At 42.1% G+C, this 18,110-nt stretch overlaps 1 protein-coding gene across 1 annotated transcript in view; it reads left to right on the top strand.

Moving 5' to 3' along the window:
* The window catches only part of klf7b (Kruppel like factor 7b), a 60,308-nt gene extending 42,965 nt beyond the window's left edge, over positions 1-17,343 (top strand). Inside the window, exons 3-4 of the mRNA XM_030758421.1 lie at positions 8,268-8,391; positions 15,145-17,343. Of these exons, the coding sequence (XP_030614281.1) occupies positions 8,268-8,391; positions 15,145-15,196 (176 nt within the window). The 3' untranslated portion in view covers positions 15,197-17,343. The remainder of the gene's footprint in view (positions 1-8,267; positions 8,392-15,144) is intronic.
* Positions 17,344-18,110: the final 767 nt, after the last annotated feature.

The following is an 18,110-nucleotide window of genomic DNA, read 5'->3' as shown; positions in this document are numbered from 1 at the left end:
ACCATCATTTACTGTAGCAGTTTATGACCTCCAGTTGTCATCATACAGTGTTAGCAGTTTCACCAGGATCACAGTGCGTAGCCTGAAGACCTCTTCTGTATTAATACTGGCGACTTTGGCATCATAAATCCAGCGTGTTACAGGCTTATATGATCCCAGCAACCATTGCATGGCTTTAAGTATAGCATTACATTCCAGGGCAGTACCTGGCATAGCTGGGGGGAACCCACCACTGTAGCTTTATTATAGCTAATCCAGAGTGGAGCTGCTAGTTTTCTGGTACCCTGACCGCTAGCTCCAGTATCTTTAATCTTCTGATGATTGGACAGACGAGTCATGCTAACCAACGATGAGCTTTTAAAGGCAGAATCATTCACTGTGAAAAAAGAAGAAGACACCCTGAAGACACAGTAGCTTCCACACTCTGTGTGTGTGTGTGTGTGTGTGTGTGTGTGTGTGTGTGTGCGCGCGCGCGCACGCGTGTGTGTGTGGCATAAACGTGGGGGTGGTGTATTCCCTCCCGATGTGTTCATTACAAGCGCAGTGCTGTGGTTTAATTAGCTTAATCCCCTTTTTGGGTTATTATAACCATAAATCATTGAACATACATGTAGGGAGGGATTAACATAGCAGAAACTACAGGGAGGAGCAGCAGCAGAAAGCCTGCACAGTATCAATACACTTACTGTCACATAGTGCACGCCAGAGGCCATTAGAAGCATCATTATATTGAGGTCTGTCAGCGGCTATGCTGCACATGTTCTTCAGTTCCATACTTTTGTAGAAAGCATATTCGAGCATTCATATTTTAAACAATTTCTCTTCGCTGCGGCTGTTATGTAAAGTCAGGTTTCCTTTTTATATGTAAATGTTCAATTAGGGATGAGTTGAAACATTAATAGATGCAACAGATAGATGCAAATTAATTCACTTAATCTCTAAAGTGCCCAGTCAGAGCTGTTCTGAGGCACAGCCAGAGTTTTCTAGTTCTCTAGTGTTTTACTTTTTAGTCTCTTGGATGTGGCTAGATCTCTAAAAGCAGTACATAGCTAATTGTATCACTTTGCACTCCAAGATAATATACTTAACTACATACTTGGCAGCCAAGATAGCAGAATAGTTGGCCTGTTTTGGAAGGAGGGTTTGTCTTTCAAAAGTCCTCACTGCACATTTTGAAGGGAGCTTTGTTCTACAGACAAAAAAACTAATATATAAATAAATAAATGCAATAAAATATTTGGATTTGCATGCATTACTCTGCAGCTCATAGGAACACTGATCATCATTATCATCTTATGCCTGGCTGCTGCACGCAATCAGTCAAAATCCTCGCTAAGTGTTTACTTAACTTCATTAATGCATCGTTGGATCAGGCAAAGCAGTGAAATATGACTTGGCTAAACCAGTGTATGCATATGTCACTGATGTATGCAGTACTCGGCTGTATAAAAAATCACTTGAAGCTAAAATAGAGCAACAAACAGCAGTGACTCAATCAAACTGTTTGCCAGGCACGGGACACAAAAGCACAGCCTCACTGAGAAACGAGCCTTAGCTCAAATGCTCAGAGAGCAGAGGAGAGGTGAGGAAGAGCAAGAGAAGAAAACAAAATGGTAGCTAAAGTGAGAACAAATTTCTCTTCAGTCGATAGTACTTCACTCAGTGCAACAGCAGCCTAACTGCACCTGTGTGAGTGATTTAGTATAAGTTAGCAGGTATGTCGTGCTAAGTGACTCTTTCACGGCATGCGAGAGATGCAGATGCAGCAGCAGAAAATGTTAATGAAGTTAATGAATAGCAATCAGCCTTATTATAGCCATAAAGTGCCTGCAATAAAATAAAATCAAATCCTGGAAGTCTTTTCCTGAAAGAGGAGAACGACAAAAAGCTGCAGTCAGTCTGCAAAGATGTGATGAGCAGAGGCCGTTGGTGTGTCAGTGGAATTAAGAGACTTGTGGCCTCGCAAAGCAGGTGAGGCAAGCTACTGAACCACCAATGGGAATGAAGTATATCACTGACTGACATATGATAGAGTGGTAAATAAATCCATTAGAGGGTTACCTGTGCCAACTGGAGTACAGAATGCCACTAACAGCCAGCCACCAGCTACAGAGCAATATGCAGCAAAGTGCTGGCCCTCGATTGTAGTATTGCAGTATTTTGAAATTTTATTGTTCATACCAGAATGTCTTGACATCCCTGGATGTAATATGCATATATTTATTGTTCTATTTTTATATGCACAATTATTCTAAGAATTTTTTTGTAAAAAAAAAACAAAAAACAACAGAATTGTTTAAATAAAAAATAATTCAGCTCCGCTCAGTTTTATTTACAAATAAATCACACACAAGTTACCCAGGGTAACCCTTCGGCTGGCCACACTTCACTCAAACTGGGCCGTAAACTTGTTCACATTTTCAAGTTGAACAGGCGGGTATAGGTGACAGTTCGGTGTCAATGCTTGAAATTTAAATGCAGAGTCTGACACTCCTTGGCAGTCCTATCTGACTTGTAGCAGTTCCTCAACAACACATTGGCAGATTACATTTTTATATAGTTAAGGAGAGGCATTAGTTTCTACTTATGCCTGTACTGTACGGAAACTTATTTAGCATACCGCAGTCACGTACTGGAGTCACAGCATCTGAGAACAGTGGGACTGCATTAACATTTGTGAAGCTTTCCATGCACAGTGAGTAAAGCACATATTCAAATGAAAAATCTGCATAACCTCACAACCATGACTTTTTTTTTTCTTTTTTTGTGTGTGTGTGACTCAGTGTTAAGTGATGTTAAGTTTATTCAGTCATGTGCAAGTTGAAACACTCCAGCTTAAGTTTGATTTTTATTAAGGTCTCAGCCTCGAGCCCACCCCCACCCAGTATAGGTGACACCACAACGTCATGTGGAGTCAGGAGAAACCCTGCTGTAACCCCTCAACATCACCATAGAATCAAAACTCCAACCTGTCTCTCACTCTCTCTCTCTCCCTTTTGCTTATTCAGTTTGGGTTGCCAAGCAACTGCATCACACTCTTCCATAATTGGTTGGTGGCTGGTGGATTGTCCATGCCTGTTAATCTCTCTCTCTCACTCTCTCTCTCACACACACACACACACACACACACACACACACACCCCACCCCCTTCTCTCTTCTCTCTTTCTCTCAGTTGCTAGGTGACTTTATCATGCATCCTTGCCTTGCCGTGCTATAATTGGCTGGCGTCATGGTTGCTGTGGCGTCAGGCCCGAGCTGGCCTTGCTTCATTCCTCTAACACTGTGTGCGCGTGTTATAGTGTGTGTGTGTGTGTGTGTGTGTGTGTGTGTGTGTGTGTGTGTGTGTGTGTGTGTGTGTGTGTGTGTGTGTGCATGTTTGAGGGGGGTCCTATTGAAGGAAGACGAGGGGCTCTGGCCAATTACAGAAAACGAGTGTGAAACGGCAGCCTGTCTGGCACCTGCGCCCCGCACTCATACCCCATATCACACACACACACACACACACACACACACACACACGCACACACACACACGTAGGTTGAGCTTGTAGCATTTCTTCATCAGGCCCAGAGGTTTTCTATTGTATGTAGAGAATGTTTGTCCTATGTTCAGACCAAAGAGGACTTTGAGGAGTGAGTAGAAGGATTCATACATTCAGATGCTACTGCTGAACATGGATGGTATTTTGGTTCTTTTGAAGTAATCGTCTATAGAATCACATGCACTCACATTTATTTTACAGCTGTACCAGAGCTGTAACACCCAAGGGCCAATTAGATATAGTACTTTACAAATGTCGAGTCATTTCTTTATATTTGCTACGAATGTGAGAGATAAATGCAGAGGTTTATTCAAACTTGTGCAAACATATGTAGAAATACAGTATTTAAGTACATAGTATACAGTATAGAAAGCAAAGATTATTCTTCAACACAGTCTTAATCTTCAGGAATAGTTCTCCAGGCTTCTTGAAGGACGTTCAAAGCTCTGTTTTGGATGTTGGCTGCCTTTTGTTCCATTCTCTGTCAGGATGATCCCACACTGCTCATGCAGCCAGCCGAACTGTTGTTCGGGGCTTAAATGCAAACGACAGGAACTGTTCCCCGACCTGAAGGCACAGGGAAGCCCATCATGAGCTCCTCTCATCTACCAGGGAAAACTCCAGTGTGCAGGCAGTAAAACACAGGGGATACAAGTATACCCATCCCTGCCTGCTGCCTCTCAGTGAGGGCAACTCCAGATTGGAACAGAATCAAGCCCCTCTCCAGGAGACTGGTTCAAGCCGTGTGTTGATTTGAGCCAGACTCTATCCTCCTTTCCCACTAGAAAGGTGATGTTCCATGTCCCAGGAGCTAGCTTCAATAGCCGGGTATCAGACTGCCAGGCCTCCGCCCTTGACTGCTGCTTGACACGCATTGCACCTGAACCCTAGGTGACCATCCCACAAGAGGGTGGGCCCATGTATCCTCTTGGGGCTGTGCCTGACCAGGCCCCATCAGCTAAGACACGGCCACCAGGCTCTCTCCCTCGAGCTCCCTCCCCAGGCCTGGCTGCACGGTGGCACCCCAGTAACCCTGTCCCGGGCAGGGTGAACTGGTGCCTTGCTTGTTTCTTCATAGGGGTTTTGTGAATGGCTCTTCATCGGGCCCCTCACCCAGGGTCAATTTGTTGTGGGAGACCTTACCAGGGGCAAAATCTAATGAGTCATTTTAAATGCATGTGCATAACTCTGATCCGGTCTGTGTGTCATGTTTTACTTTCTCCATGCAGAGGGATTGGTCTGGACATGTTCAGGGTGTTTTTGTTTCATCACCGCTCATGGGCTGCTTTCCTGTGATGTTTTATACATTTATGTAAATTCACACAAGTGCCCTGCTTAGAGTTTAATTTACAAGGACTGAAATGCAGTAGCTTATATTTTAAATGAGCTGCTCTGACTTTTCTTTTTTTAGTGGAAGCTCCTTCTACCATCTATGCTACGCCCAGTCGTTGCCACTTCTCAAATTAAACAAATAAACGTATATTACATGATAGACTGATATCTTTCAAAGGCCAATGCCATCAGTATAAATTCTAAATCAGAAACTACACTGATTCATTCACAAAACTCCTTCAAATGTTTTTTTTGTGTATTGATTATAGAAGTACCATTGGTAGATGTGTTGTCTGATCAGCTAGTTCTAGCCAACAAACTATACTGTAATGTTTTTCTTTATTTTCACATGTGTAGTGTTGAGTTAAGTGTGTGTACACTTGGTGGAGTCTCAAGATATTTATGACAACAAACTCCAATATTATGGTAAAACACAATGAAATACAGATGGCAGCTGGAGAAGTTTGGGGAGATTAGATTACACTGCTCTGAGACCCCAAGACATTGTGTCCACAGTGATCCACAACACGTCAGAAACTACGGTGGCTAAGAAGGCCTGTCGCTAAAAATGTACAGTGGAGAGACAGGAACGAAACCCAGATCCCTGTTGTGGGAATCTGCATCAGGCTGCATGAGATTTGACTGGAGAATTTGAATATGCAAATCCTGGAGAGCAGCGCTCGTGAGCTGGAATTAATTTAGTCCAACCGAAACTGCAGTCATGTTGTGTCTATGGAGAAAAGACGCCACCGATCAAAGAGACACCCTGACTGTGGGGAAATAAAGGGGAAGAGGGCATCATTCACAGTCGGATGTCCCTGTAGCACATCATCTTTTACTTCTTGTTGCATCACTTTGCTGTCAGAGCTGCTCTCCACCTCACATACTAGCCCACGTGAAGGTATACTTTCTTGTAGTTGTATTATTCTGCCATGATGGTTCAAGGTGATGAATTGAGACAGTTAAACTTCTTAAAAATTGGATGACAGACACGCTACGGGCTGCAGTAAGACTCGGGACATAAGCAGCAAAAAAAAGATAAAGAAAGTGAAAGAAAGGAAGGAAGCTGCATACTTAAATATCGCTGCATCAGATTTTATGCATTCATCTCCAAATGTTCAAATGCAAATGTTTCTTTCAGCTAGTCTATTTTAATCTTCAAGAGGGCAGATTACCACAAGCATTTCATTTCAATTCACGCAATTCAGTGCCAGGTACCTGAAGCGGTACCTTAGTGGCTGGCCTGGTAACACAACCATTTAGGTTTTTTTCATGATTTACGGCGCCTCCTGCAGGCGTTCATGTTGAATTTTGTTATTTTCTGCCCGGCTTCTTCATCTCCACCCGTAAGAAGCAGCTCGACTGTCTCACCGACATCATTTCAGTTAAGGCAGAAGCTGTTGTTCCTCCGATCTTACTCAAGCTTTTCATCATTTTTCTGGCTCTGACACAAGAGGATGATGATGATTAAAGTGAACCCAGCCAACAAAGTTCTGATTGATTTGATGTTTTTTTCTTCTTCTTCTTTTTTTTTTTTTTGCAATTAGAGAGAGAGCACCAGTGAGCATAACATCAGACTTATTTGAATCACTGACAAAACCAAGTTGTAGGTGGGTCTGGCACCAGGTTTTTAATTGATGCATAAGACTAGTTTCTCCATCTTGGCTCTGTGTATTTCCATTTTGATTTTCCAGGTTCAAAATTCAAAAATTTTGAGGACAGTGAAAGCTCACTTCAGGGTCCGTTTAGGGTTTCAAACATATTTTGCACTCCTCAGAGTTCACATTAGTTCCACTTAGCTCCTGAATTGGTGCATGTTTGTGTTTGTCTCCTTAAGAAGATTGGTGTGTGCTGTGATGAGAGTAGAGGGGCTGCAGGGACATCTGGCTAACTGACTGTAAGCTGCTGTATTACTCCCCATTAAGAGTCATTAAGACCCCAATTATAGTTACCACCCCACAGTTCACACGCACACACACCAGGGGTCGGCAATTACATTCAGACAGTTTTTTTTTTCCTCAGCACAGTGTGCAGTGGAGAAAACCCAGTGTTTGGGTTTATATTTAAGCATTGTCCCATGTTTCTTTAAAAAGAGGAGCTCTGAAACAGAATAAAAGTTCAAGGTCAAAAGTAATGAGCCTGCAGGAGCTGAGCTTTTATCACAAGCCAAATTCCTCTCCAACAAAACACGGCATGTGCATGTTAGATACTGCTAAGCCATCAGCAGACTACTTTAGTTTGTAACCCAGCGCCACTCCCAGTCCTCCCAGGGAGTTTTTAGCAAAAGTGAAAAGCTAGTCTGCCTAAAGGACAGAACAGAGACACAAAGATGCATTTAAACTTTAAAAAGCAGTGTTTACTGCAATGTGACACATAATCCAAAACAGCTTGTTAGTGTTACCACCCATACGAGGACTCTGTGATTACCTTTGTGGATGATGAGCCCAAGTATGTGTCTCACACTAAATGGAGAAATGGTTTAGTTGAAGAGAAACGGGGTACATTTTCATGTGCGTTTTTTGAAACTCTGTTTTAACATATTTAAATACTCATCTTATTAGTAGTTGTGGGAGGTTGGGGGGAGGGGTTGGTGGAAGGCCAGATTCACTGCTTTATCTGCTTATCCCACATAGACAGAGAGAGAGAGAGAGAGAGAAATCTCATACAAGCATGTACACAGTGAGACATCTTCAGGTCCCATCTGAAGACAGTCTGCTCCTACACACTACACACTACACACTACACACACACACCTCTCAGTGTAATACACACACGCACAGCTGGAAGGCTTTCTATCATGGAGAGATAACTACAGGCTGAGAACAATAGACCATCTCTTCTCCCATCTGGTGAACCGGGGGATGAAACTTCATTTACATTTCAGACCCTCCCTACCCCACCTCAGGGTGTGCATATGTGTTCATGTATGTGTATGTGTGTGTGGGTGGGTGGGTGGATGGAGGTGTTGGGTTTTTGGTGGTGGTGATGGTGGTAGTTGGGGGGGTGGGGTGTAGAGGGAACAAAACAAGATTCATTTCAGGGTGAATTTGGGATTATGAATTAACACGCCGCTGTGCTGAAAGACTTCATTTACAGCTAATTGAGTGTGTTGGCTCATTGAAATGGCTGTTGTGTTAAAACTTGTCTGCCTGGGCTGGCCTCTGGGCTGTGTGTGTGTGTGTGTGTGTGTGTGTGTGTGTGTGTGTGTGTGTGTGTGTGTGTGTGTGTGTGTGTGTGTGTGTGTGTGTGTTTGGAAAAAGCCAGAGGTGGTAACCTGTACACTAGTGAACAGCTGTAGTTTAGATGTGTGAAATTAGATGTAAAGATTATTATAAAATGTGACACCTTCCCCCCCCCCCCCCCCCCCCCCCCCCCCCCCTCTCCCCCTCTCAGGTGAAAAGCCCTATAAGTGCTCATGGGAGGGCTGCGAATGGCGCTTTGCCCGCAGTGACGAGCTGACACGACACTACCGCAAACACACCGGAGCGAAGCCATTCAAGTGCAACCACTGCGACAGGTAAGCACACAGGCGACACATAAACAGCAAACAGTTCACACTTGCAGGGCTTTCATGCCCTTCATGTGGCAGGACCAGTGTTTCCCCTACAGTCCAAGTACAACAATAACAATAAGAATGGTTGTCTTTTTTCGATATACAAGCCAAAGGGATGTGCGTCATGTATCTGGAAAGTTTTACTTGGAACTAATGATTTCCAGGTTTTATCAAAAAACAAGACACTGTGACACACCACGGTAAGAAAACGCACCGGAGACCCCCCCCCCCCAAACTCCCACATTAAAATGCCCAGCCTTAGAGAAGAAACAAGACATTTTACAGTCAGGTACAAAAAGGGTTTTGGTCTTCATGACAGCTGAGGGTGTATTCTGTTTTAATAACTCAGCCATTTAAATTATATTAAGCCCTATGGCTATACATTTTTATGGGTGCAGCCATTTTGATTGACAGAAGGGTACCACTAGCTGTCTGCAAGGTTTCACTTTTGCTAATTTGAGTCACTGAACTGGACCTTTTGACTCTGTTTGTGGTATTGAAGCCTTTTAATGCAGTACTGGGGAAATAATATGTCACGCTACGCAGTTAACTGTAGAACACTAATGTCAGGTGATTTTCACCCATGTGAAAGTGATTGTGTTACAAAACTCAGGCTAGTGTTCTAGGGTTAATTGTGCAGACAGCACAATGTGTATTACCAGAATTTCTGTATTAATTTATTTATGTACTGATAACTGATTAGCAGATATCTATTTGTGTGACCCACCCATGCAGTCACAATAAACGGACCCTCACGCTCACCATCCAGTGGTTAAATTGACCTCATTCAGGCCTGAGTGGACCCCAGTGGACTTGCAGATATGAAAAGTATAATTGAGGCTTAATGAGCCATCTGGCACCTTAGGTTAAAACTATGATAAATATAACACAGAGCAGCCTCACCAAAATCACTAAAAATGATCAAAGTGGTGTCTGGTAAGACGACAAAATGAGTTTTCAACTTTTCATGCTCGCTGTCAAAAATGAGGACAGTTGGCTACAATTTCTTCCTCTATGAAAATTACCTCTGAACATCGTTTGCTGTTGCATCAAACAGTAGGGAGTCAGTCGGTCTCTGGCAAATCATATATTTAAAAAGAAAAATATATATTTTTCCCCTACCTTTGTTCTATATGCAATTACTGTGGTTTCACACTGTGCCTACAACAACTTTCACCTTCTTTTCTTTCAAACAAGGGAATCGATTGCGCTAAATAAGCAAAAATAATAAATGCTGCAAAGAGTCGTTCTGAGGTTTTGAGCAGTTTCATGAGCAGCTGTGTGCAAGAGGAGTTCAGGTGGCCACTTATGTGACTTTAGCTCATTGCATAGTAAATTTAATGGTAAAATATGTTCTCATTTTAAATCATGTTGGTCCTGAGGGGACTCATGTTATAGGGCAGCCAGTGGAATACATGTTATTACTAACTTGTAAGTCACATTATGTATTAGATAGTAGGATATTTTTGTTGTTGATCCTGCATCACTGATTTTTTGTTTTACCAACTCACATCTGATGCGGCAGAGGACAACAAAGGAGAAGCAGATGAGGGGGCGTATGCCTTAAACTAAAGTCAAACTAAATCTCCTGGTAGACAAAAACCAGGGATGTGTTTGTGAGTCTGTTGAGAGTCAGCTTGTCACTGTTTTGTGTTTGGTCCTTAAGGTAAAGAGAGTGTGTGTGTTTGAATGTGTGTGTGCTTACTCATGCTTCTGTGCTGGCAGTTAAATGGATTCTGGCTATTGGCAAGCAGGCCACAGCTAATTGAGTGGCACCAGATGCCAGCTCCACTTTAACATTCACTCTCTCTGAATGTGTATACGGCTGTAATACCTTTCGAATGAAAGAAACACATGCACACACGCACACACACAAACTTTTGCCCTAGAGACAGTGTAATTGGCTGTTGTGGGTTCTCTCTAGTTAGGATTTTAGACATAAAACCCCCCAGAAACCTGCTGGAAAGCTTCTAATCCAGACTGAGAGCTGGGACTGTATTAGCTCTTTTCTGGCACATGCATAAATGCACAAACGCAGCATGCAGACACATCACACACACATGCATATTGAGCTCAAAGATGTTTAGATGCAAAGTCATATTGACTCGCATGAATATTTAAATGTCTGGATGTATAAAGACAACACTTCGACACACAATGGCACAGACATAAGCCGATTCAGTTGTAAGCGCAACTGCAGCTCTACCTGAAGTGAGGTTTCAGCGTGTGAGGTAAGGGTGCCGTTCATTTGCTGCACTGATGCAGACATTTGCCGAGATTCTCCGAAGTGAGTCATCAATGCAAAGCATGAACATCTGCATTGGGAAATAGCGGCTTCTTTGATTAAATGTCCTCACAATTCAATATGCTGCAGACAGAGATTCAGACTCTTTCTGCGTCAGGTGGTCACACATGTTTCATCTTTACGTAAAAGTTTCTTTTTTTTTTTTTTTTTAAATCTTGTACAACGAGAGCAGTCATTGCTTTTTAAAACAACTCGGCTTACTCTTGTTTTCACATTTCCATTTTTGGCTTTTTAGTTAGTTCGAATTACAAGGTTAATATAGCGATATGCGCCTTGATCTGTACAGTACTGGACAGACAGACACACACAGACACACACATACATCTGTGGTGGGTGGAGCCCACCACATATTACCATGAGAATGGCAAAAAGTGGCAGGCATGGAGGTTAACATTAGATAGAATGTTCAATCTGACACAATTTCTCCTGGGGAAACAGACACACATACACACAGCAGTGTGTTATTAATCCCGCCTAATCAAGCGGGGACCCCCCGATGTTTCCTTGGAGCTGGACAGAGGAGGTGGGAAAAAAAGAGGATGAGAGAGGAGAGTTTTGAGGAGGAAAAGAAGGGGGGGGTTACCAGCTGGTCCTGAGGCTCCCCCAACCCACCCCCAACATTGACAAAGTAACTTACATGGCCATCTGTCCAGACACGACACACACACACACACACACACACACGGACACACACACGCACAGAGTGGTGCAGGTGTACAGTAGGTACCACACGGTGAGCTTAGAGCTGAGGGGAAACACTGAATCACAGAGCAACATGCAGCAGAGTTCAACTGAACACTCACACCGTGTTCAGTGTAAGACTTTAGGTGAATTAACAGCTGGTCCACACCTAATATATAGAAAACCTACTCTCAACACTATAATAGCAAAAACAAACAAACAAACAAACTGCAGTTGAATTTCTCAGCCTTGTTATCCTTCTGGCATGAAATTAAAAGCTGACATTTTCGAGACATACAAGTTTTCTTTCACCAGCATCTCTGCAACCTTGACTAAACACGTGCTGGTGCTTTGGTAAAGTCTATAAGCAAACTTTAATCCTCAGACTGGAAGGCCAAAACTAGAGAGAGAGAAAAATGACTTTCAGGCTTATTAAAATCAACACAGAAGGATCTCACGCAGGAGCAGAGATGAAAAAGCAAAAGTGGCCGACAGATGGTGTGACTCAAAACAATCGTCAGAGGGATTTAATGACACCCAGTAGGGAGCAGCAGGTTTTACGATTTTAGCAAATGCAATTGGCATCTTTTCCTAGGCAACCTGTTGTTGGCATCTTTCTGCATCAAACACTGTTGCTTAATGGAACAGTATTTTTCTTATTTTTCTTTACTTTTACTGCCAAACCTTTAAGTAGCGCAGCCAGTGTTATTTATTTTTTTTCTAGTTTTTTGAGAATTTGTGTTTATTAGGTTTAAGGCCCTTCAAATGTAGGTACTAGGTGGAAGTGGAGCTGGGCAGCAGAGGTTTTTATGAGAAAGCATTAATAGACCTAATATGTATCAGTACGCATCACTCACCCTTAGTGACATAGCTTAAGTTTGACATGTTATACACATGTAAGCGCATGATCACAATTTTCCTTTGAGCTGATCACCTTTCGGTTCATATGGGGATCTTTTTTTCACTGAAGTTAAAAGTTTTCAGCTGGCTTCTTTGCGACTCGCCTAGCTCAAGGTAGCGCACAATTTACTGTCCCTCAAGCGAGGTTTACTCATTTGAAGGACAGGACTCAAATTCAGAGAATAAGTCTCAGTAGAAGCTGGTTGTGCTGCAGTTTAACAATTTGGACATTTGGCTCTGTGTCTAGTTGTCTCTATCTGGAATGAACAACAGCCTATCTACACGCGCACACACACATATGCATACTCACACAAAGAATAGGCTTGACTAATTAATAATGAATAAAGCCTCTGGCAAATTGAATTTTTAATTTCTCATTTAAGTCTCGCCCACATTTTGTTTTTCCTTTCCTTTAGCCATACTGTTCATGATTTGTTTTATATTGGATGTTCAGCTTTAATGTCCTCACAATTAATAAAGTACTGGCAATAAAATGAAAATACTTGTGGCATTGTCAGTTTAATATTATATATATCACCAGCACCTGGTTTTGTGTCTCTCTCACATCAGGTGCAGCCAGTGCTGAGTTAAATGGTCCAGCATCAGAAAGCACTGGCAGCCTGTCTGTATTAGTGTCCATGCTCACAGTGCATATCTAATTAGTTTCTACAGCACTGTTTTACTCTGAGCGGGAGGACTGACTCCTGAGCTTCAGAGGTCTGGCTGTGATTTATGGCGGTGCTTGAGTCACTTTTAGGAATTCACTGAGGCTGGCTTGGTCTCTATTCATCTTTACATCAGGGTTTCACTGGTGTGACACAGTGAAGCAAGAACACTTAAATGCACTGTGGTGTTAAAGTGAAGTAGTGTGCTTCTCTATTTGTAGACTGATGGTTATCCTAGCTTTCTTTCTTCTGTTAGTCTGTCTCTGTCTGGATGCATGTTGAAATCTTATTGTTGTCTCTAATTCAGAGGCGGCTCTCCAGAAAGATCTATAGGTGCTATCAAAACCATGTTTAAGGAAGTATCTATTGGAATTTATCCTACAGACTGCAAAATGAATATAAATGTACCAGTATTCATTCATTCATTCATACATTCATTCATTCATTCATGTCCCAGCTGTCATAGGGCAAAAAGGCTATATTCTGGACAGGTCCCCACTCTATCATGAGGGTAACACAGAGAGACAGTCACATTCACACCTTGGTACAATCACCAGTTATACTAACATGAATGTCTTTGGACTGTATTCGGATTTGAACAGTGCTAACCACTACAGTGCTGTGATGCCTCTACTCGACATTTAAGCAGCATCGTAAAGTCAAACTGACTCAGATAAACCTGAATAGCACCGGTCCTGTTAAGTGTTGGATGTTAAAATTAACATGACAGTTGGTAAAGAAACGAAAAATGAGTGCTTCTATGTCAGAGGAATCTGATACTGATTGTTTTCTAGGACACCATTATTATGCTTTTTTTCATTGAACAAAAGACATGCAGTTGGTGGGGTCAGGTTAACTGTGATTCTAAACTGGTAAAATGGTTTTCTGTCTGTGTTAGCCCCGCCCAAGTGGAGACCTGTCCAGGGTGTACCCGGCTTTTCACACTACTGGCGACCCTGAATTGGATAAGTGGAAGAAAATGGGTGGATGGATGGATGGAAATAGTCTAACACTTAAAATTATTAACAATTATTTGATATGATTAATTTTTTTTAAAAAAGGTCAAAGATCTCCCGTTTTACAACTTAGAATAAAGGAAGGATCAGGTATTTTTAAATAAAAAAACAAAAATAAAAAAATAAATAAAATAAATTTATGTGTAATTATCAAAGTTGTCCATCAGTGTTCCATATAACTAATTCAGTTGTGCTTTTATATATTATGAACTAGGTTAACTTATAATCATGATATTTTAGAATAAAAATATGGCTGATATGTTGAGAACTATTAAAATAAAACCTCCCTCTCTAATGTCATGGAGCAGAGTCACAGACTTGGGGCAGTTAAGCATCTGTGCACATACTCATAGAACTGGAGTTACAACCAGAAACTTCTGTTTTTTTAGCTGATTTTTTGCATAATCGTTGTCATATTTCCGGCTGATATACCCAAACAGGTATATTTTAACAGTGTATCTAGTAGAAAGAGAATAGTAGAAGGAGTAGAGAGAGACTTAATGCTTTTCATTTTGCTTCCCCGCATCCCCTCTGCCATCATGAAGAACCTTCTAATCCCTTAAATGCATCTCATGGAGGCAAAGAGCACAGAGGCTTCTTAGAGCGAGGAAATAGGTGTGTCCTTCCTTCCCCGCTCGCCCTCTCCCATATCCTTGCTGGGAGAAGCTATGACCCAAGGAGGAAACACAAGTGAGAGAATCTAGCAGAGACATTAGCAGAGTGGGGGTAACCATCGGGGTGCGGAAAGTGAGGAGCATTTCCAGCAAATACACATTGCCGATGGGAAGTTCAAGGAGCCTGTGATTATAGGGATTTTCCAAAAATTACACAGAGCCAGTGGGTATTTCAGGGGCCTAGGAGTGTGGCTCATTCTCAGATAATAAACAGAGCCGGTGGCATCAATTAGGAACACTTGCCAACCTGATATATTGTGGTTATTTTTGTGCGAATATACAAGGAAACAGGACAAATTGAGCTTTTGCACAGCTTTACATTTGTCATTTATGTAACTCTCTTTTTAATCATGTTTGAATTCTGCTTAAATTCATCTTCTGCTGTTTCTAAACTCTCATTTCCCATACATATTTCATGCATTTATCTGAATATTAAATGAGCATATCTGAATCTGGTCTTCTATGTTTCTCTGCAGGTGTTTCTCTAGGTCAGACCACCTGGCCTTGCACATGAAGAGGCACATCTGAAGGACAAAAACGAAAAGGAGCAGGAGAGTAGGAGCATGAAGAGGAGGAATAGGAGGAGGAGGAGGAGGAGGAGAAAGAAGAGGAGAGATAGGAGGACAGAAGGATGGGCAGTCAAGCTATCGACTGCCCTCCTCATGCCCCACCCCCACCCGTCCAAACACCAGTAGGCTCAGATAGCCATCGGGAAAAGGGGGCAGGAGGAAAACGAGGAGTAGCTAGATTGTTGCTTTTCTTTGAAATTACACACTCACGTTCGCAATAGTCAACACTTCACATGCCCGTCTTTGAATGCATCATCCCGGTGAACCCCAGCTACTCTCATGCAGCTCTGGGGGCTTGGACACTGCCAAACCAACATATACTCGCTTGACAAAACATTATGCCGCCTTTTTTTTTTTTTTTTTTAGTTTCTCTGTAGTCAGTGTGTTAAAATAATCGAGTCACTTTGGATGAGCAGAAACTTTTAAATGTCCATATATTCAGCTGTTAGTGCTTTACCGGCTTTTGAAATCAAATACTCAACTTTTTTTTTTTCTTATCAATGTTTCTCATACACGGAACACAAGAAACCATCACCTGCCGCAGTCAGCTTCAGTACTCATTGTGAAGAAAACAACAATGCCAACTCTGCAGGAGAGAGACTGTACGGATTGACTCCTAGCATGGCTGACAATCGAGCCCGGTGCCCGGGACACCGGGTGCGCCCGTGGGACCTCGGTCAGCGGGTGCCGCTGCAGCTCTCAGGCTCTCCTCCAGTGGGTGTTTGCGTCTCTCACCTTCACTGAGATCCCTGCCGCCTCCGCAGGCCATCTGACAGAAATGCGCAGCGACACTTTCTTCCCTTTTTTCTACTTAGAGGACAATAATTCTTCTTCTTCTTATTGTTATTAAAAAGAATGACACTTTGTTCTTTTCTCTCTGGGAGAAAATGTCTTAAAACTCACAGCAACGTGTTTGAGAAGAAAAAAAAACTAAACAAAAAACTAAAAATCTAAGATGACTGAACAGAATGTGTGGGATGAGAAGGAGAGCGTTGTTGGTCTTATAATCCCCATGTGCACCGACTCTGCATCTACAGTCTGCAAGCAACCAGTGGATGAACAAACAACAGAATCACACCAACTCTCAGAAAAGGGATTTGTGGGTTTTTTTGGACTAAAATAAAAGCAGAAAGCAGAGAGGTCTTCATTTGTGTGCTGCTCTTTCTGCCCTGTGACTCCCTGCAGCTGAAAAACAAAACCTTGTTATGACCTCCCGTGGTCTCATATTCTACCAGTCAGGCAGAGGATTGCTAAAAACTGGAAATATGTTTCTTGGTTGTTGTTTTCTTTTTTCTCTTTTTTTTTTTATCATTCTGATTCCGAAAGTCATCCTCGAGCGCTTTCACAGACTCTGAGATCTCATCTCCCTGGCAGCACTGCAGGGCAAGAATGGAAGCTCAAGAGCTGCTTTTTGGTTATTCACGTGGAACTAAAGATGCCGGCCGACCTTTGCGTGGTGGCTCTGAATAGACACGGTCACATCGACCCGTCAAATTTGCCTGTTTCATATCCACTGACTGCACTGACTTTTTTTCAATGTTATCTGTGCTCTCGTTTTCTTTTTCTACGGCGAAAAATAAGGATAAAAGAAACACAAAGAAAAAAAAATCATAAAAGACTTGAAAAAATACAACACAAAAACAATTCTGTCTCACTCTACACGCTGCATACAGAACAAGCACACATGCTCCGTCAACACACACACACACACACACACGCACACAGACACGCACACACTTTCACTGCAGTTCTTACGCTCACGGCTCCTCTTGAGATAAGACTAATAAGATTTAGGAAAATAATTATTAAACTAATGAACAGAGTTGGAAAACAACACACTGCATGGCAGGCTTTATTGCAGACACACACACACACACACACCAGCTCATGAACACATGCACGCACACTCTTCCTGGAATTATATGTTCTGCTCCCAAATCTTTTTTCACAGTAGGAATTTAGCAACTGTTGTTTAGCAGAAGAGTATCTTAGCTCTCGGCTGGAGGTAACAAATGATTCCAAATCCTTTGAAGTGAGAAATCAGCTTGTTCTCAGTTCCAACAATCACCCACATATCCCTCACTACAGCTTGTGCCTCTCATTTAATCAGCGTTTTTTTACTTCAGAGACTCTGGTTACATTGTTGGTTACAGTTGAGTGCATTAGTCAATGTTTTCATCAGAAATAATCATAAAGAAATCATAAAGAAATCAGCTGCAGCAGAACTAAAACATTAAACCAGCAGCAGTCATGTAGTATTATATTATTATTATTATTATTATTATAGATGGTTGGTAAAAATCTGGTTATTTGGCTTTGTGCTCATAGGAAAAGTGCTTCAAAATGACAAAATTGCCTGAAGCATTCGGGAAAATCGTGATCTATCCTGAATATCGAGTTATTAGGGAGACTGTTAGGGGGATATCAAAGCTTACTGTGTAGAAATTCCAGCTCCAGTTTTGATCTGACAAATAAAATTAACCATTTTCTGACTTAAAGGTACCGCGTAAAAACTTGGTGGGTCCTTTGTTTCCTGTTGTGATATTCAGCACCCACAAAGAGATACACGCGGGGCCGTTTGTGTTTAATGCTATTTGTCTGACGTAACACACACACAGTAAGGTTTGTTAAATCACCTGCTGGATTTTCAAAGCAGTTCATAATGTGTGATGAAAACACTGACTTTTATCTCTAATCGCACTTTTTAATGTAAACAATGGTGGATCAGAGAAAACTGAGGTGAATGCATATCCACAATGCCTGCTTCCTTTGCTCAATAGATGCCGGAAAGGAAAAAAAAAAAAAATGAACTCGCCTTGCAATCAGGGCGCTCAGCACCAACAGACACTGCTGCTGCATCCGCCCACCACCAC

The sequence above is a fragment of the Archocentrus centrarchus genome, chromosome 21 (genome assembly GCF_007364275.1).
Source record: "Archocentrus centrarchus isolate MPI-CPG fArcCen1 chromosome 21, fArcCen1, whole genome shotgun sequence".
Taxonomy (NCBI): domain Eukaryota; kingdom Metazoa; phylum Chordata; class Actinopteri; order Cichliformes; family Cichlidae; genus Archocentrus; species Archocentrus centrarchus.
The sequence above is the reverse complement of the archived record's forward strand: the minus strand, read 5'-3'. Positions and strand labels throughout refer to the sequence as shown.